Source organism: Nomascus leucogenys, chromosome 14 (assembly GCF_006542625.1).
Source record: "Nomascus leucogenys isolate Asia chromosome 14, Asia_NLE_v1, whole genome shotgun sequence".
Lineage (NCBI taxonomy): Eukaryota > Metazoa > Chordata > Mammalia > Primates > Hylobatidae > Nomascus > Nomascus leucogenys.
This window is the reverse complement of record NC_044394.1, coordinates 70,815,121-70,835,343: the sequence shown is the minus strand read 5'-3', so window position 1 is coordinate 70,835,343 and position 20,223 is coordinate 70,815,121. Positions and strand designations below refer to the sequence as shown.

The 20,223-nt window shown below is 49.5% G+C and overlaps 1 protein-coding gene across 5 annotated transcripts in view; it reads left to right on the top strand.

Moving 5' to 3' along the window:
• The first annotated feature begins 2,154 nt into the window (after positions 1 to 2,154).
• CD8B (CD8b molecule) overlaps positions 2,155 to 20,223 on the top strand; it is a 47,351-nt gene continuing 29,282 nt past the window's right edge. For 3 of the 5 annotated variants that reach the window (XM_030827557.1, XM_030827559.1, XM_030827558.1), the window contains exons 1-5: positions 2,219 to 2,318; positions 6,088 to 6,447; positions 11,372 to 11,461; positions 18,034 to 18,123; positions 19,849 to 19,885. In XM_030827557.1, coding sequence (XP_030683417.1) covers positions 2,276 to 2,318; positions 6,088 to 6,447; positions 11,372 to 11,461; positions 18,034 to 18,123; positions 19,849 to 19,885 — 620 coding nt within the window. In that variant the 5' untranslated portion in view covers positions 2,219 to 2,275. Of the gene's footprint in view, positions 2,319 to 6,087; positions 6,448 to 11,371; positions 11,462 to 18,033; positions 18,124 to 19,848; positions 19,886 to 20,223 lie in introns of all 5 variants that reach the window. The other 2 variants (XM_030827560.1, XM_030827561.1) reach the window with 2 other exon arrangements.

Below are 20,223 nucleotides of genomic sequence, written 5' to 3'. Positions count from 1 at the left end.
ACTAATATTTAGAGGTTAATTTATCACAAACGCAAGAGTTTCCATAACTAATGCATCCCGGGGTTCCCTGTCTATGATTTTAGACAATACCTGACAAAGCAGTGATTGATTTTAATCATTTACTGAGAAAGTTGATCCTTTTGCAATGCTGTGGCACCCATGAGAGAGTGGATAGAAAGAGGTAGCTTGTGTTTTCTAAACAACAAATACTTTGAATACACATACAAAGAAGAAATACAAATGGCCAACAAGCACATGAATAGATGCTTAACACCATTTCTCATTCAGGAAGTACAAATCCAACCCACAATGAGATATCACTTCACACCCACTAGGATGGAACAAAACAAAAACAGAAAATAACAAGTGTTGGTGATGATGTGGGGAAATTGGAACCCTTTCATTGTTGGCAGAAATGTAAATGGTCACAGCTGCTATGGAAAACAGCTGGGTAGTCCCTCAAAAAGTTAAACATAGAATTATTGTATGACCCAGCAATTGCACTGCCTGAGTACATGCCTGAAAGAATTGAAAACAGGCACCCAAACATATATTTGTACAAGAATGTTCACAGTAGCATTACTCACAAAAGTCAAAAAGTAGATATAGTAGCCCACTCAAATGTCCATCATTAGATGAACAGATAAAGAAAATGTGGTATATACAGGTACCTACACAAAATATTACTCAACAATAAGAAGAAATGGTGCTACAATAGGGATGAACCTGAAAAACATTGTGCTGAGTCAAAGAAGCCATTCGCTAAGGACCACACATTGTATGGGTCCATTACATGAAATATCTAGAACAGGTAAATCCAAGAACAGAATGAAGATTAGTTTTTGCCGGGATCTGGAGAGAGGTGGCAATAGGGAGTGACTGCTTAATGGGTGTAGGGATTTCTTTCGGGGAAATAAAAATATTTCAGAACTAGATAGATGTAGTGCTTGTACAACATTGTGAATGTACTAAATACCACTGGATTCTATGCTTTTGAAGGGTTAATTTTGGTTATATGAAATTCACATCAATTTTTTTAAAAAGCTCACACTAGTGTATGGTTTCCCCAGGTCTGTGTCCATCCAGACCTCAACAGTGGCGCCTGGGAGCAAAGGCAGTATCCAGGGAGACTCTGGCCTCTGGCTGGGCTGAGTGACTTCTTTTCCCCCAGTGCCTTTGAACTCTCTGCACCCAACTCAGCGATGAGCAATGCTGTCACCAGCAATGGGCGGAGGGGCTGGGGCAAGAGTGGGATGGAAAGAATACTGGATGTGGAGACCAAATGTGACAGTGTCCTGGCCCCGCTGCCTGCTTTAGATCTCAGGGGACACGCCATTTCCTCTCCGATAAACTCTAAGCTCTTAGGGTAACCCATGGGCCTGCCTGGCTGGGTCTTTGTTGACATTTACAAGGGGCCTCTCCCGCAGCCCTCCAGGGGGTCCCTCTCCCCTGCAGGCTGCATGCCCAGTTCTCCCTGGACCTCCCCAACCCCCTCTCTGCTAATCCCCATTTGAACAGGAAGACACAGCCTGAGCCGGGTCTCCCCTCACAAATCTCCCCACCAGGGCTGGATCGCGCAACAAGTAGAGCCGGCCCCAGGGCACTCGCCGGCAGGGCGCAGCCGGTGATCGTCACAGTCCTTCGAAATTCTTAAGATCTAGGTCTTGCTGCACCCCCACAACCAACAAACAGGTTCGGGGCCTTCTCTGTACCTCCAGTTCCCAGCTCACCTCCCTCAGTGTCACAGCCGGTTACCTTTCCTTCCTCCCTGGCAAGGGACGGCAAGGCTTGGGGCTTGCTGACTCCAGGCCCAGCCCAGCCCGGGGCACCCAGGAGCCCCTCAATTACTACTCAAACAGACAAGAAGCGGCCCGAGTTAGTGGCCAGCTCCACCATGCACTACACATCCTGACCTCTCTGAGCCTCGACTGTCACTCGGGGTCACAACCGTTTCCTAAGCACCTCCCGGGGCAGGGGGCGATGACACACATGCAGCTGCCTGGGGGAGGCCTGCGGTGTCACCTTCTTTCTGGAAAGCGGAGGGTCCTGGTGGGCTCTGGAAACGCAGCCCAGACCTTTGCAATGCGAGGAGGATGAGGGCGGAGACCTCGCGGTCCCCAACACCAGACTCCCGCCCCCACCGGGCCCGGTCCCGCCCTCCCCACTGCCCCCCCAGCTCCCCGACCCGGGCGCCCCGCCCGGCCGGCTCCTCACCCACCCCAGCCGCGACTGTCTCCGCCGAGCCCCCGGGGCCAGGTGTCCCGGGAGCGCCACGATGCGGCCGCGGCTGTGGCTCCTCTTGGCCGCGCAGCTGGCAGGTAAGGCGGGCGGCGCGCGGGCTGCCCAAGGGTCTGCGCTCCCGGGGCCTGAGCGGGGAGGTGAGAAGTGGCTGTCCTGGCCCTGGTCCTGGCAGGGTGCAGCGTCGAGGCCGCGGCGGCGGGGCGCCCGGGAGGCAGCTTGGCAGGCACGGTCCCTAAGGGTGGAAATTAAATACCCCCAGATCGCATTACTCCGGGGGACCGGAGAGCCCCCGGACTGAGGCCACCTCCCCGCAAAAGCCTGGACGCAGGAAGGGGAGGCAGTGAAATGAGGAGCGAGTGAGGGAAGGAAAGAGAGGGTCGCCGGAGGTCACGAGGGGAAGGAAACAGGTCCCTGCCCAGGGTCCCTGCAGGGTGTGCTCCAAGGAAGGTTGGCCAGGCCAAGGGTCCTGTGGACACATTTTTATTACTTCCGCGGAAGTGTTTGTAGTACAATCAGACAAACTGGTGTTCCCAGTTCTCGGAGGGCTAGGGCAGGGTGATCCCTCTGGCTCCTGTTCTCCCTGATGTCCCCGGTGTCGGGTGTCATGGGTAGCGTGGCTCCCTAGGAAGCAGCCTGGAGGTTGGGTTGTTGGAGTTGGATGGGGCATCTAGATTGTCCTTCTGAATAAGCCCAGCCAGACTGCCCTTTGGAAGAAGCCTCCGCACACCCGGAAAAACGCCCAAACTGGTCGATTTGCTCTCGTGCCCAAAAAGCCCAAAGCTGGTCATCCTGCCAGGGGGTGACAAGGCCTGTCTGCCCGGGGCTCTGGCCCAGTGAGTGCAACATCATAAATAGAAAGAGCCCAGGCCGTTCAGAGCACTAAAGTCGTTACTGATGGATCTAGAAACATCAAGGTCCCTCTGAGAATGGAATCCCTGGGTTACCCAGGGGAACACGCAGTGAGGCCTGGCTCTGTGTCCAGCACACAGCAGGGACTTGGCCACAGCCCCGAGTATTCAGTTCCTAGGGGACAAAAAGCAAGTGGGCCCCGGGAACAGCCGGGGTGTGTCTCAGCCAGGAGAGGAAATGCACACTCACAGCCCAGGCCTTGCCCTTAGAGGAGTCGCTTCTGGGTTTTCCCTGAAGGGCTTCGGGCACCTGTGTACTTGCAGCCCCACTGTGTGCTCATGAGCACAGAACCACCATCGGGGAGAGGATTGCAGGTTTCTTCAATTCAGTGATTCAAAGTCAGGTTCTGGGGTCCCACAAGCTGGGTTTTAATCTGGATCACTGTGTGACCTTGAGCACGTCTTTAACCTTCCTGAGCCTCTCTTTCCCCATGGGTAAAGTGGGTGTAAAACAGTATCTCCCCCACAGGATTTGGTGAGGATCAAGTGAGACAATGTATGTGCCATGCCAGGCACAGCTCAATAAACTGGCATTATTGATTCTTATTAACTCCCCCAAGAAGTAAGTGACCCGAAGCAAGGAAAAACCTCTGCTCTGCTGGAACGGCAGTGTGGTGTTTGGGGAGACAAGAGGAAGCCCAGCAGCCACTTGTGCCCCAGGCATCATTTCCTTCTTGTTTTTATTTTTATTTTTATTTTTTATTTTTTTATTTTTATTTTTATTTTTTTTTGAGACGGAGTCTCGCTCTTTCACCCAGGCTGGAGTGCAGTGGCGCGATCTCGGCTCACTGCAGGCTCTGCCCCCTGGGGTTCACACCATTCTCCTGCCTCAGCCTCCCGTGTAGCTGGGACTACAGGTGCCCGCCACCTCGCCCGGCTAATTTTTTTTTTTTTTTTTGTATTTTTAGTAGAGACGGAGTTTCACCGTGTTAGCCAGGATGGTCTCGATCTCCTGGCCTCGTGATCCACCCACCTCGGCCTCCCAAAGTGCTGGGATTACAGGCGTGAGCCACCGCTCCCGGCCAAGTATTTTTATTTTTTAATAATTTTTTTCCCAAGATGGAGTCTTGCTCTGTTGCCCAGGCTGGAGTGCAGTGGTGCGATCTCGGCTCACTGCAACCCCTGCCTCCCGGGTTCAAGCGATTCTCCTGCCTCAGCCTCCCGAGTAGCTGGGATTAGAGGCATATGCCACCATGCCAGGATAATTTTTGTATTCTTAGTAGAGACAGGGTCTGGCTATGTTGCCCAGGCTGGTCTCGATATCCTGAGCCCAAGTGATCCTCCTGCCTCGATCTCCCAAAGTGCTGGGATTACAAACATGAGCCACCACACCCGGCCCCATCATTTCATTCTTGATGCAAGCGAAAGCTAAGAGTGGTCCAGGAGCAAAGTCAAAAAGTTGAAGTTCATTTCATCAGTGTTGGAGAAGGCCATTATGGGGCCACGGAGCCTGAGCCACGAGTGCAGGCAGGATTTTAAACATGAGGTGCTCAGTAAGCCGGCTCCTCTTGGGCACACACACATGCCCTCTGTCCCCCTCTGCATACCCACGTCTGTGTCCTCTCTGTGCCTCCCAACTCCTGCATCTCTGCCCTGGCCTGCAATGTCTCCCTTTGCTCCACAGCCAAAATAAAGGGCTCCCAGGTTAGATTGTGTTTGTTGGAAGCTGTGCAGCCTTGGTGTGAATGGAACCTGTTCTGATCCTTCTCCTTGAGATTTAATTTACTTCCAGTAACAACCCTGTGATATGAGACACAGGGACAGTATTTACCTGTGTACATGGCCATACAGTTTGCAGTGTGCTTTTTTGGACAGCATTTCATTTCTTTCCAACCCTCAGAGGCAGGCAGGACAACAGCACCAAGCTGCCCTCCTTTCATAAGAAGACAGAGGCTCTGTGACTGGCCTGAGGTCTCATAGTTGGCACAGCCAGAGACTGGGTTCAGGGCCGGGTCTGTGAGTCCTGCTCTAGCTCCTCATGAATAAGCCCCTGCTTGCCGGGTGCTTCTCATCAGAGTCTAAGATGAACTCCCAGCCCTGCTTCTGTGGTGTCTGTCCTTTCACTGGGGAATAGGGATCCAGTGACCCATCAGTTGCTGGGCTCCGGGGTCATGGGCTGTAATTGTACCCACCAGGGGATAGCGAGCTCTTTTTGCTGTCTGTCCTCACTGTCCAGCAATGGACAGACCAGCCACATGCTCTGCTGTGATTCTGGGCTCCTCTCCTAGCCTGTCCTGAGTCTCCTTCGGCAGTTTGGAGCCTACCAAAGGGCTGTACATCCAGTGGCAGCCAGGGGAGGTGAAAGGCAACCAGCTTTGGCTTCAGACTTCAAATCCTTGAGTTTGACTCCTAGGCCACTTACATACTATAAGGGGGACTTTGAACAAGTAACTTCATGCCTCAGTTTCCCCATCTGTCTAATGAGGATTAAAAATCCTGAATCCATCCTTGTGTGGTGGTACATGCCTATAGTCTCAGCTACTTGGGAGGCTGAGGTGGGAGGATAGATTGAGCCCAGGAGGTCAAGGCTGAAGTGTACTATGATAGTGCCTGTGAGTAGCCACTCCACTCCAACCTGGGCAACATAACAAGACCCCATGTCTTTTAAAAAATTCCAAAGCCAGTTTGAGGCTTGATTGAGTTCCTCTATGCAAGGGCCAGGCATATAAGTACACGATAAACAAATGGCAGCTCTCTCCCCTGTACCTTTGTAAAGCTGAACTTAGCAAACACCTGCCTTCCAGATGATCTCCTGGGAGGTGGAGTATGTGAGCTCTGAGTCCAGGAGCCAACAGCTGTGCTCAACGCAGGCCCTGGACCCAGTAACTGGGCAGGTTGTTCCATGGCTTTTCCTTTGACACTTGACTCAGTGTGACTGCGAGGTCCCACAACAGTGGCTAGGAAAATGTGTGATGTCTCTGTTCTTGGCTTTTCCTAGTTCTCCATGGCAACTCAGTCCTCCAGCAGACCCCTGCATACATAAAGGTACAAACCAACAAGGCGGTGATGCTGTCCTGCGAGGCTAAAATCTCCCTCAGTAACATGCGCATCTACTGGCTGAGACAGCGCCAGGCCCCGAGCAGTGACAGTCACCACGAGTTCCTGGCCCTCTGGGATTCTGCAAAAGGGACTATCCACGGTGAAGAGGTGGAACAGGAGAAGATAGCTGTATTTCGGGATGGAAGCCGGTTCATTCTCAATCTCACAAGCGTGAAGCCGGAAGACAGTGGCATCTACTTCTGCATGACCATCGGGAGCCCTGAGCTGACCTTCGGGAAGGGAACTCAGCTGAGTGTGGGTAAGAAGCAGGCTCAATGCTATCAATGCACACCGATTGTGTGCCAGGCACTTGCCAGGCACTGGGACCACCAGGCTTCAGTGTGCCCCACTCTGCAGCCGTGACTAATGGCACTGCTGCCAATAGTAACAGAAAGTACATGTGGAGACTTACCCAGGCCAAGCCCCTCCAAGTGTTTACAGAGTTAGCTCGCTTAATGCTGCCAACCACCCTGGAAGGTAGGTCTATTACCTAACCACTTTAGATGGGAATAAGGTGAAACTGGAAGAGACGGGTCAGAGTCAGAGATGAGCATTGGGCTTCTCTTTTTTATTTATTATTATTATTTTTTGAGACAGAGCCTCAGTCTATTGCCCAGGCTGGGGTGCAGTTGTGCGATCTTGGCTCATTGTGGCCTCTGCTTCCCGGGTCCAAGTGATTCTCCTGCCTCAGCTTCCTGAGTAGCTGGGATTACAGGCATGAGCCACCATGCCTGGCTAATTTTTTGGATTTTTAGTGGAGATGAGATTTCACCATGTTGGCCAGGCGGATCTCAAACTCCTGACCTCAAGTGATCCACCCACCTTAGCCTCCCAAAGCGCTAGGATTACAGGCATGAGCCACCGTGCCTGGCCAGGCATTATTCTTCTTATGGTGTCAGAGCAGTGCTGTCCTTCAGGCCACATCAGGGACATTCGAAGCTACGGCTGGATTGGGCTGAGTCCCTTGGCCTTATAGTGGTGTTAGAAATCCCCACAGAGTGTGCACACAGGGAAAGGAGGCCCTCACTGCCCTGACATACCCAGTGAGGGCATTTCTAGGGGCAGTAGAGGGACAGGTGCCCTTATGTTCTCTGTGAGGGCCTACGGCTCAAATTCATACCTGAGTCGAAGGTAATAAGGAGACTGAGCCAGGCCCAGCTCTGCTTGCAAACTTGCCGTGCTTTCTTCCCTGGGCCTCAGTGTTCTCTTCTGTGTCATGGGGCTGCTGATGGCCTCCATGACCCACTTAATCCCAGAGAAGCTGCAGACCTCTGACTTAAGTCAGCAAGTCCAGCAGACGCACATTTCAAGCCACAGATGAAATTCTAAATTTTTAAAGTCATGTTTAAAAAAGCAAAAAGAAGCAAGTAAAATTAATTTAAATAATGTTATATTTAACTCAATTTATTAACTATATTTTCATCTCAACATATAATCAATATAAAAAGTATTGCTGAAATATTTTACATTCATTTTTCATAGTAAATGTTCGATGAGCATTTTACATAAAACGTACGGCTCATCTCGATTCAGACTGGCCACATTTCACATGCTCAGCAGCACCTGTGGCGTATTGGACAGAAGGCATTTAGCTATGGGTGGTAATTCTCACAGCCTGGCTCTGGCTCTAGCCCCACCTCCAGCTTGGCCCAAGGCTGGAGCCAACCCCCTCCAGGGCTCCCACTGCCCTGCTTCCTGCTCACCTGAGGGCACTGAAAGCCACAAGGGGACCCAGAAAGTAGACCACTCAGCGTGAGGAAGTACAGGGGCAGCTGGGGACCGCAGCACGATTAGGAAGACACAAACCAAAGTGATGCCCCGCCACCTCTTGCTAGCCTGGGAGGGAGTATTGCAGGCAAGAAGCTGAGGCATCCCTTCACATGGGGGTCCACTGATTTTCGTATTGAAAAATGGGCTTTGGGAGTTTGGGGTTTGGCTTTGGCTTATTGTTTTTGTCTCTGTAAGCCCCACACCTTTCCACTCATGAGATTTCAGAGTCTGAGAAGGTGGAGGGTGGAATAAACACAGCTAGTTTCCAGAGCTTCCCACTGCCTCCACCCCAACCACACTCACTCCTGACTTCTATGTTTCCAAACACCAAACCCCTCCCGGCACCGCAGGAATGTCAGTGCCTCTCTCCAGTGCTGGCTTGCAGCCAAACCTGCTTCTCCCCAGGGCTTGCAACCAGACCCTCTTCCCAACCAAAACCCACCTTCTCACCCAAGAAAGGCCTTTCAGAGGACAAAGCTGGGATGGTTGAGAAAGTGTTTGGGGAAAGACAGGGCCTTTTTCAGGCCCTTAAGTATATCATGGGCTCAAAGTTTTATACCTTTTAAGGACAGAGAGGGAGAGATTAAACTGGGGGCTCTGGAGGAATCCAGGGGGACCTGGCTTTAGGCAAGAAGAATTTAAAACAGAACAGTCCCCCAACCTGAGTCTCCCACTAGACCCAGGCTGTGGTGCCCAGCCAAGGCACTGAGGGCCCCAAGAGTTGGCTCCCCTCTGGGCTCACCACTGACCATCTGAGAGACGTCCCTGCTTCCTTGAGTAGAAAATAAGTCAAACAGAACTACCTCTAGGGCCATGAGGACTGAAGGAGGCAACACTCCCAGCAGAGGGCCAGGCTCCTTGCATGCTCTTCAAGACCCTGCTCATGACAGTTTCCTCTTACAATAGTTGCCCTCGGCACTCTGATGACCCAGGGCCTTGGGTGGACCTAAAGTGTTCAACTTTTTGTCAGAAAACCTTTGCACATGAGGTAGTGTGGCAGAACGAGAAGCACAGGTTCTAGAATCAAGGTCTTTTGGTGCAGATACTGGCTCTGCAGCCAGTGGCTGTCTAACTTTGGGCACATTATTTCAGCTCTCTGAGCCTAGGCTTCCTCCTGGATAAAATGGGGGCAACAGTGCCTGCCCCAAAACTTGTTGTGTTCAGTAAACTTATGCTGAAAGCCTCAGCACTGCTCCCCGCACATGGTTGGAGCTTAGTGCACATTCATCCTAGTTGCTTCTTCCCATCAATGTCTTGAAGCAGACAAATAGATCGTGTTCTCTCCACTTTCCAGAGGAGGCTCAGAGAGGTGAGGGGCTAAAATGTCTACTTTTATATAGAAGATGCCAGCCCAAAAATGACTGATCTGTGGGCTTTCCCTGCCTGTCCCCCCTTCCAACCCCCCAACACCTTTTTTTTGTTTTGAGACGGAGTCACTGTCACCCAAGCTGGAGTGCAGTGGCATGATCTCAGCTGACTGCAACTTCTGCCTCGCGGGTTCAAACGACTCCGCTGCCTCAGCCTCCTGAGTAGCTGGGATTATATGCACATGCCACCATGCCTGGCTAATTTTTGTATTTTTAGTAGAGACGGGGTTTCGCCATGTTGGCCAGGCTGGTCTTGGACTCCTGACCTCAGGTGATCCGCCTGCCTCGGCCTCCCAAAGTGCTGGGATTACAGGTGTGAGTCACCAAGCCCGGCCTTAATATTTCTTTTCTTTTTTTTCCCCTGACTCTAGAGTTTAGGTTCATGGTGTCTCCTTACTCCCTCTCCTACCATTTTGGAGAAAATCAGTGCAGAGAGACCTGTTTCCTTAACCCACAAAGGCAAGGGTCGGACTCTGTGGCCGGCAGTGCCCCCTTCATCTCCAGTAGGCATCAGAGCCACAGCTGTCTTCCTTTGCTCTGGGTGCCGGCCCGCTGCCCTCTCCCAACACTTCAGCAGGGGTCACTGGGTTAGAATGAAGGAGAGGGGTGACCCATCCAGGAGTCAGGACAGGGGCTTGGGGTCCCAACACAGCACTCACCACTTGGGGCTGCAGGGGCCAACTCCCCTAGTCTCTGGCGTTCACCTTTGAAATTAAAGTTTGAGACTGAAGTTCCCTTAGCTCTGATATTATATATATATTTTAGGGCCATCTGAGAAGGCAAACAAATCCCCAAATATGACACCTGTGTGGTACTGTACATGCAGAAAAGGGCACCCCCTCCTCCCATGAGCTTCCTCCATGTGCTTAGGGATTGCCGAATTGGCCGGAGGGGCTGGTTGTGCCAAAGCCTGGGCGATCCAGCCCTGGGGCTCAAGGTCTTCAGCCAGGTGGAGCCACATCTACTGAAACTTTTTTTGGACACACTGTCCCTTTAATTCTCAGATAATCCCAAGAAGGAGGTGGCAGTTATCATTATTTCAGCAGATAAGGAAATCAAGGCACAGAAAAATGCTATGACTTGTCCCAAGTCACACAGTGGTTAATCAGGGGTGTAGGTCGGCCGGGCGCGGTGGCTCACGCCTGTAATACTAGCACTTCTGGAGGCAGAGGTGGGTGGATTACCTGAGATCAGGAGTTCAAGACCAGCCTGGCCAACATGGTAAAACCCCGTCTCTACTAAAAATACAAAAATTAGACGAATGCAGTGGCACGACGAATGCAGTGGTATGTGCCTGTAATCCCAGCTACTCTGGAGGCTGAGGCAGGAGGATTGCTTGAACCTGGGAGGTGAAGGTTGCAGTGAGCTGAGATCGTGCCACTGCCCTCCAGCCTGGGCTACAGAGCGAGACTTCGTCTCAAAAAAATAAATAAATAAAAATAAATAAATCAGGGGTGTAGGCTCTGTTCAGGTCTGTGTGGCTCCAGAGCCTTCCTCTCTCCAGGACACCAAGCTGAACCCCATCCCTAGGCCCCAACCCCTTTCCCAACATCTGAGAATTGAGAAAGCAGATCAAACATTCTATTGCTCTGTGACCTTCAAGCCCTGTAGCAGCCTGGGGAACAGTCATAAGGACTTTAGTACTTGGATGTAAGAGAAATTTTGTTCATTTGTTCATTTATTTGTTCTTGAGACAGAGTCTTGCTCTGTCGCCCAGGCCGGAGTGCAGTTGCGTGATCACAGCTCACCTCAGCCTTGACTTCCCAAGCTCAGGTGATCCTCTCACCTCAGCTTCCTAGGTAGCTGGGACTATAGGCATGTGCCACCACGCCTGGCTAAACTTTTTATTTTTTGTAGAGAGGGGGTTTCACCATGTTGCCCAAGGTGGTCTCAACCTCCCGGGCTCAAATGATCTCCTGCCTTGGCCTCCGGAAGTGTTGGGATTCCAGGCATGAGCCACCGTGCCCGGCCATAAGACAAAGTTTTGTCTTTGAGTCCACCTGGTGCTCACCTGGCTAAGATATGTGTCTTGCTTTCTTTCTGTAGTTGATTTCCTTCCCACCACTGCCCAGCCCACCAAGAAGTCCACTCCCAAGAAGAGAGTGTGCCGGTTACCCAGGCCGGAGACCCAGAAGGGTGAGTTCCCTATCCCTCTGCACCCTCAGAAACAAGGCAGACATCCCCTTGCCCTCCCTCCCTCCCCTCCTTCCTTCCCCAGGCGCTTTCCAAGTGTTAACTCTAGAGCCTATCTCCCTGGCCCGAGCTAGGGTCAGAAAGGATGCTGAGTGTGACAGCAACTCACAGTCTCGTAGGAGACAGACTCATAAATTGTTACTGGACAAAGCTTAATGGAGGAGATCTCCACCCACACACCTGCACACAAATGTCCACAGCTTCATTATTCATACCAGCCAAAAGTAGAAACTACCCAAACATCCACCAACTAATGAGTTGATTAACAAAATGTGGTTCATTTATTATCGTGGAATATTGTTTGGCCATAATAAAGAATAAAATGAAAGGAGCCAGTCACAAAAATCCTATATATGATTCCATGATTATGGAATATCCAGCATATGATCCTCTGTAGAGACAGAATGTAGATTTGTGGCTGCCTAAGGCTGGGGGCTTGGGAAAAAAATGGGGAGTGATTCCTAATGAGTATAAAGTTTCTTTTTAAGGGAATTTAAATGTTCTAAAATTACATTATGATAATGGTTGCACAACTCCATGAATACACTAAAAACCATGACATTGTACACTTTAAACAAGGGGAGTTTATATGTAAATTATAACTCAATAAAGCTGTTAACAAACAAAAAATCCACTCAAAGGACCAGCACTTTAAACTTTTCCAGTTTTGGCCAGACGTGGTGGCTCACATCTGTAATCCCAGCACTTTGGGAGGCCAAGATGGGCGGATCGCCTTGAGCTCAGGAGTTAGAGACCAGCCTGGGCAACATGGTGAAACTCTGTCTCTACAAAAATATAAAAAAATTAGCTGGGCGTGGTGGCACATGCCTGTAGTCCCAGCTACTCAGGAGGCTGAGGTGGATGCCTTGAGCCTGGGAGGTGGAGATTGAAGTGAGCTGAGATCCTGCCACTGCACTCCAGCCTGGGTGATAGAGCCAGACCCTGTCTCAAAAAAGTTTCCAGTTCTAATACCTAACAGAGGACCTAATACACAGTATGTGCTAGTTCATGAATACATGTTTGTTTACAAATGAACACATTTGCTTCTCTATGCTACACCAGACACCTCAGCTGGAGTGTGCACACATACACACACACACAGACACACATGCCCATGCACACACTTTCCTTAAACCCATCAGCCCAAACGTGTTTCTGGAAAAATACTGACCTCAGCCCAGCAAAAGTCACTGGTGACAAGCAGCAAGTGCCATCTGCTGCTACCCAAAGAACAAACCACAGGCAGCCCTAGGAGCACTGCTTCGCACTGCTCAGTTTGCTTTGTCTTAAATATTTTAAGTACCAGAAATTATCGAGGAGGGCACTGAATAGGATCTGGGAGACCAGGGTGGGAAGCTGCCGTCACGTGAGGTCACAGTAAAAAGAAAATCAGAACCAATGTACAGAAAAGTAAAGTATTAAGGAGCTTAACAGTGACCTTATTTTATAAAGTTCCATGCCCTGACCCCTTCACCTAAAAGATTTCAGGCAGACTACAATAAAAAGGATATAAAATGCAAACACAATAGAGCCACTAAGATGAGGGTGCAAGAACTGGTTGTGTGCTACGGCTGTGGAGAACACAGCAACATCAGTTTAAACAAAAGGAAGACCCCAAGTTGTATGGCATCCCAACCCCAGTGATAGAAAGAAACAACCTGCCACCAAAAGAAGAAACCTTCATCCTAGCGCTAAATTATAGCAGCAATCTGCCCCATTCATCTTCATGTAAGGACAGCTGAATGACGGTGAACTCAGTCATACTTTTATAAATGATGGCAAAAACAAAGGTCTTCAGATTTCTTGCATAATTTGTTTTCTTTTCTTTCTTTCTTTCTTTCTTTCTTTCTTTCTTTCTTTCTTTCTTTCTTTTTCTTTCTTTCTTTCTTTCTTTCTTCTTTCTTTCTTTTTTTTTTTTTTTTTTGAAATAGAGTCTCACTCTGTTGCCCAGGCTGGAGTGCAGTGGTGTGATCTCAGCTCATTGCAACCTCCACCTCCCAGGTTCAAGTGATTCTCCTGCCTCAGCCTCCAGAGTAGCTGGGATTACAGGTGCCCACCACCACACTTGGCTAATTTTTGTATTTTTAGTAGAGGCAGGGTTTCACCATGTTGGCCAAGCTGGTCTTGAGCTCCTGACGTCAGGTGATCCACCTGCCTTGGCCTCCCCAGGTGCTGGGATTACAGGCATGAGCCACTACGCCTGCCCTCTTGCATCATTTCTTGTACTAACCCTCAGTAAAATCCCAGGGAAAATGCAAACCAAACATTAATAGGTTATTAAGAATAACCCAGATGTGTATGAAGGTGACCAAGTGGAGTGAGGCTGGGGATGGGTGTGAGGAAAGTGGGTGGAGGTTACACTGAGGAGAGCGGCCCTGGGTCAGTGTAGCCTAGTGGCAAGTCAGTCAGGCCTAGGTCTGAATCTCTGTCTACTACTGCCTGTACTATGAGACACTGAATAGGTGATTCAGCCTCTATGAACCTCAGTTTCCTTGTCTGTAAAATGAGGATGCAGGATTAAATGAGATGCTATTATACACCAGGCACTCAGAGCTTGTGGGGCGTCCACACAGACCTCAAAGCCTGTTATCATGAATGAAACCCATGGGGTCACTGAGAAGGGGCTGCCCCTGAGGCTTAGGGCTCTTCCTAAGACAACACCCTTAGGTGCTGGGGGACCACTTCTAAACCACAGACTCTGGAGCAGAGTGCAGATCCAGAGCTCAGGAGACCCTGAGGCCCCAGTAAGATGAGGAAGGCTGGGCTGGGGGTGTTGCTGGTGTGGCTCTGGCAAATGGCCCATTACCTAAGCACATTATTTGCAGCAGCAGCTTTTCCCGGAGAGTCACATTTTGGATGGGAGACAGTGCTTCAGAGGAGACCTGTAGCTACATCGCTGGCCTCCACAGTGGTCTTAACCCTAACCTCTCCTCAGGAAGGAGCCCTGCGGCCTGTACATCCCTGTGACTTGCACCCACCTCCATTACAGTTTTTAAAAACTTAGTTGAGCCGGGCGTGGTGGCTCACGCCTATAATCCCAGCACTTTGGGAGGCCAAAGCTGGCGGATCACCTGAGGTCAGGAGTTCGAGACCAGCCTGATCAACATGGTGAAATCTTAGGCCGGGCACGGTGGCTCACGCTTGTAATCCCAGCACTTTGGGAGGCCGAGGCGGGCGGATCACGAGGTCAGGAGATCGAGACCATGATGAAACCCCGTCTCTACTAAAAATACAAAAAACTAGCCGGGCGTGGTGGCGGGCGCCTGTAGTCCCAGCTACTTGGAGAGGCTGAGGCAGGAGAATGGTGTGAACCCGGGAGGCGGAGCTTGCAGTGAGCCGACATTGCGCCACTGCACTCCAGCCTGGGCGACAGAGCGAGACTCCATCTCAAAAAAAAAAAAAAAAAAAAAAGCATGGTGAAACCCTGTCTCCACTAAAAATACAAAAATGAGCTGGGCATTGTGGTGGGCACCTGTAATCCCAACGACTTAGGAGGCTGAGGCAGGAGAATCATTTGAACCTGGGAGGCAGAGGTTGCAGTGAGCCGAGATCACGCCATTGCACTCCAGCCTGGGCGACAGAGCAAGACCCTGTCTCAAAAAAAAAAAAAAAAAAAACCTTAGTTGAGATATAATTTGCATACCGCAAAGTTCACCCATTTTAAGCATACAAATTCAGTGATTTTGGGTAAATTTACCAAGTTGTGCCATCATTACCGTAATCTAGTTTTAGAAGGTTTCCATCACCCCAGTAAGATTCCTTGTGCTTGTTCACAGCTCATCTCTGTTCCCAGCCCCTGGCAGCCACTAATCTACAGTCTGCCTCTGCAGATTTGCCTCTCCGGGGCATTTCATAGAAGTGGAATCGCACACCATGGGGTCTTTCATGCTTGGCTTCTTTCACTTAGCACCATGTTTTGAGGTTCATCCAGGTTGGGAGAACAAATAGGAGGTGAGAGGGAGCCCAGCAGATGCCCTCAGTATCTCAGAGAGGCCCCTCATCCAGCCTCCCTCCCCAGTGTGTAAACCTCCTCTCCACAGCCCAGCCATCCAGCCTTGGCTTGTTCCCCTCCAGTGACAGTGGGCTCCCTCCCATGTAGCAGCCTGCTCCCTTCCCTTCCGTACCTCTCATGCCCACATGCAGCTGAGGTGGGACCCACAGGGTCTTGGAACTTGGAGGATCTGTGTCCACACCCTGTTCCTGCCTTTTAGTAGCTGGGTGACCTTGGGTATATAATGTAACCTCTTTGAATCTTGTTGTTTTTGTTTTTTGAACTGTGAAATGAGAGGTAAAAATAATGGCAAGCCGGGCACGGTGGCTCACACCTGTAATCTCAGCACTTTGGGAGGCCAAGGCAGGCGGATCATGTAAGGTCAGGAGCTCGAGACCAGCCTGGCCAACATGGTGAAAACCCGTATCTACTAAAAATACAAAAATCAGCCAGGCGTGGTGACAGACGCCTGTAATCCCAGCTACTAAGGAGGCTGAGAAAGGAGAATCGCTTGAACCCAGGAGGCGGAGGTTGCGGTGAGCCCAGATCTCGCCATTGCACTTCAGCCTGGGCAGCAACAACAAAACTCCATCTCAAAAATAAATAAATAAATAAATAAAAGTTTAAAAAATACCAATACCTTTCCTCCTCACAAGATGGGAGTTTGCATTTAGTATGTACTTAGCACATATGTATTCAGTAAAAATTCTCTCTCTTCCTTGACATCCACAATGCTTTCCAATTTTCCGAACCTCAAGCCCAAATCTGCAGCCTTGCCCTTTCACCCATGGGCCCTGCTCTGCCCCTCAAGGGACCAGCCACAGGGGCCTGAAGGGTGTCAGAGAAGGATTTGGGACATTGATAGTGTAAAGTCTGCTGTTTAAATAGCACACAAAATGGACAAAGGAACAGATAGTCAACTCGTAGAAGAAAAATCATACAAGTTCCCAATATATGAAAATAGGCCAAAGCTTATAAGTAATTAGGGAATTTAAGTGAAATAACATTTTCCCCCACTTGACTGGCAAAAACTAAAACATTTTGATGATATCAAGGGTCAGCAGGGTGCACTATTGGCGGGTGGGGACGGAAGTCAGTGCCGCCTTTTAGGGAGGCATTTGACAGCATCTGTCACAATTTAAAATGGGCAAAGTCTGTGGTTTAGTAGTTCCCGTTCTCAGTATTTACCTCAGGAAGGCACCTTAGTAAGGAAATATACAGGTTGTTTTCTGCAGAGTTATTTGTAAAAGTAAAACACAGGAAACAATCAAAAGGCCCACTGATGACAAGTAACTCATGGTACATCCATACCGTCAGACGTTACTCTGCTGGAAGAAAGAACACATTGACTAAGTGAAGGAAAAAAGGCACGTTGAAAAAGTAAAGGTACAAAAGAACAATTTGTACAGTATAATCCACTCTATATATTTTTTAAAACTATATGTATTTAAGGCCGGGCACGGTAGCTCACACCTGTAATCCCAGCACTTTGGGAGGCCGAGGCGGGTGGATCACTTGAGGCCAGGAGATTGAGACCATCCTGACCAACATGGTGAAACCCCGTCTCTACTAAAAATACAAAAATTAGCCGGGCATGATGGCGGATGCCTGTAATCCCAGCTACTTGGGAGGCTGAGGCAGGAGAATCGCTTGAACCCAAAAGGCGGAGGTTGCAGTGAGCCAAGATTGCACCACTGCACTCTAGCCTGGGCGACAGAGCGAGACTCTGTGTCAAAACAAACAAACAAACAAACAAACAAACAAACCCTATATGTATCTATAAAAATTGCGTAGGCATGGAAAGAGAAAGTTACTAAATTATCAATGGCGATTAATTCTGTGAAGGAGCAAAGATGTCAGGGAGCACTCTAATCCTATATTTAAATATCTTACAATGAAAATATATTCAGCTATTTCTTGTGAAATTAAAAGTTTTAAAAATAAATAGTAAAAGACTCATTACCAGGCATGAAAATTGTCTACTTCTTAAAAATTTGGATGTGGAACATGAAATTTTATATGTAAAATGATTTCAATGATGTTTAAAGTGCTTGCAAAGGCTAGACGATGGCCGGACATGGTGGCTCAGGCCTGTAATCCCAGCACTTTGGGAGGCCAAGGTGGGCGGATTGCTTGAGGCCAAGAGTTTGAGACCAGCCTGGCCAACATGATAAAACCCTCTCTCTACTAAAGATACAAAAATTAGCCGGGCATGGTGGCACATGCCTGTAATCCCAGCTACTCGGGAGGCTAAGAACGAGAATCCCTTGAACCCAGGAGGCGGAAGTTGCAGTGAGCTGAGAACGCGCCACTGCACTCCAGCCTGGGTGACAGAGCAAGACTCTGTCTCAAAAAAAAAAAAAAAAAAAAGACTTGAGGAAAAATACATTACATCAAAATGCAAATGGTGGTATTCTCTGGGAGATGGGGCTTCCAGTTGAATTTTTCCCTCCTTGTATTTTTCTGCGTGTCTCATGCAGAAAAATGTTCAGTGTTGAACACATGTCACATGTGTGTTTTCCAGGCCCACTTTGTAGCCCCATCACCCTTGGCCTGATGGTGGCTGGCGTCCTGGTTCTGCTGGTTTCCCTGGGAGTGGCCATCCACCTGTACTGTGAGTTGTCTCCTCTTGGGTCATTGGGTGTCCCTGTTTGCTGTTTGAAGTGTCCCTGGGATACTTTCTTCTCTAGGGGAGCAGAGCAGATGGCAGCCTGGTGGGAATTTGCCTCAGAGAACCTATGGTATTTCCGGAGGTGGTTCTTGGCCTGGGGCTACACAGCCAGAACCAAAGACCACCCTGTCCCTGGAGTCAGGCAAACCTGGGTTTGAGTGCAACGTGGCTGTTTCCTGATCCAGTGCCCTGGTCTCTCTGAGCCTCGGCTGCCTGAGATGGGGATAGGACATTACCTACCTCCCAGAGTTGCTGTTTGTAAATTCCTGCCCCAAGTGCCTGGCACCCGGCACATGTCAGTAAGTGGGAACTCACGTGAGCAGTTGAGACCAAAGCCCAGTGCCCAGAAAAGTTTGCCTATGGGGTTTGTGTTGTTGTTCCTAGAAGCTAGAAATCTTCTCCACGCCACCGATATTGATGAGGCTGTGGGAAACTCAGAAATTACTGCTGCTCCCAGCCACCCCAGAGATGGGACTGTCTCCTTCTGTGGCCCCCACCCCAAGCTCTGCACCGCACTGGGTTCACAGGAAAGATGGGGAGCCAGAGGGGAGGCCTGTATGGCTGCCCTAGAGCCCAGAGCCCAGACTCTACCCCGGTTCTTCTGCTCACCTGTGCCACCTCAAGCAAGCCCCTTCCCCTCTCTGCGCTTCTATAAAATGGGCAGGCGGGACAGCAAGGGCATGAACTAGATCAGTGGCTCTTAACTTTTGTAGGTCCCAGGCCCCTTTGAACATACGATGAAAATAATGGACCTCTCCCCGCAGAAATGCACCCAGGAGCATACTTTTGCCTATAATTGTTCCCCACAGAGGGGTCCATGTACCCCATTCTAAGAAACCCATAAATTTCAGTGGTTTGCAAACTCTCTCAATCAAGGAAGGACCTCACTGGTAAAATATTTTGAAACACATTTAATAACATGCATAAAATATTAAATAAGCAAATACAGCTAATTGAATATTATAAAGTCAATGCAGCAGTTGGCTGTATTTACTTATTTAATATTTTATGTATGTTATTAAATGTGCTTCAAAATAGAAAGTAAGTTGGGTGTAGTGGCAAGTGCCCATACTCGAGAGGCTGAGGAGGGAGGATCATGAGCCCAGGAGTTCAAGTCTAGCCTAGACAACATAGTAAGACCCCATTCCTAAAAAAAAAATGAAAATCAAAAGTAATAAAGGCTGAAATACAAATGCCAATAGACATGCTTTTATTTTCTTCCTAACTCCCAGTGGGAAATCTCGCTCACCCTCTGAATGCAATTGCCCTAGCCTGAGACTGCCTGTCTGTGGGACCTTTCATGTCTGACCTGCTGTGAAGGGCAAGCAGGTGTGTTTAAGGACGCAGACTCTGCAGCTGATTAATTGAGTTTGAATTCTGGCTTTCCCATTTACTAGCTGCATGACTTTGGGCATGTTATCCAGTAACTCACTCACTCTGTGTCTCAGTTTCCCACATATAAAATGGAGATCTTAAAAGTAGTATCCAACTCAGGTTTTCAGTGAGCATTAAGGGGATTAAAATGTGTAAAGTGTTTGGGCCAGGGTCTGGGACCAGGGAGGTGGGCTGAGGTGTCAGCTGCCCCTGTGACAATCCTCCTTGGCCTCTGGGGCTCAGCGCGGTGACCCACAGCCCACACTGACTGGCGCCCTTGCTTTCCTCTTCCAGGCCGGCGGAGGAGAGCCCGGCTTCGTTTCATGAAACAGTAAGTGTATAACCTGGGTGTGGCCCTGGGTTCCTCGGCCCCTGCTGCAGCTTGCAGCCTCTAACTGCAACGAGAAGCCAAAGTCAGACCTCATCTTCCAAAGATCACAGACTCGGCCGGGCATGGTAGTGCACACCTGTAGTCCCAGCTACTCAGGAGGCTGAAGCAGGAGGATTGCTTGAGCCCAGGAGTTCAAGGCTGCAGTGAGCTATGACGGTACCACTGCACTCCAGCCTGGGCAACAGATTGAGACCTTATCTAAAAAAAAAATTACAGAGTGTATAAATAGATCGGGTTTAGAGTTCAGGAACCTAAGAGATAACCTAAACAAACAAACA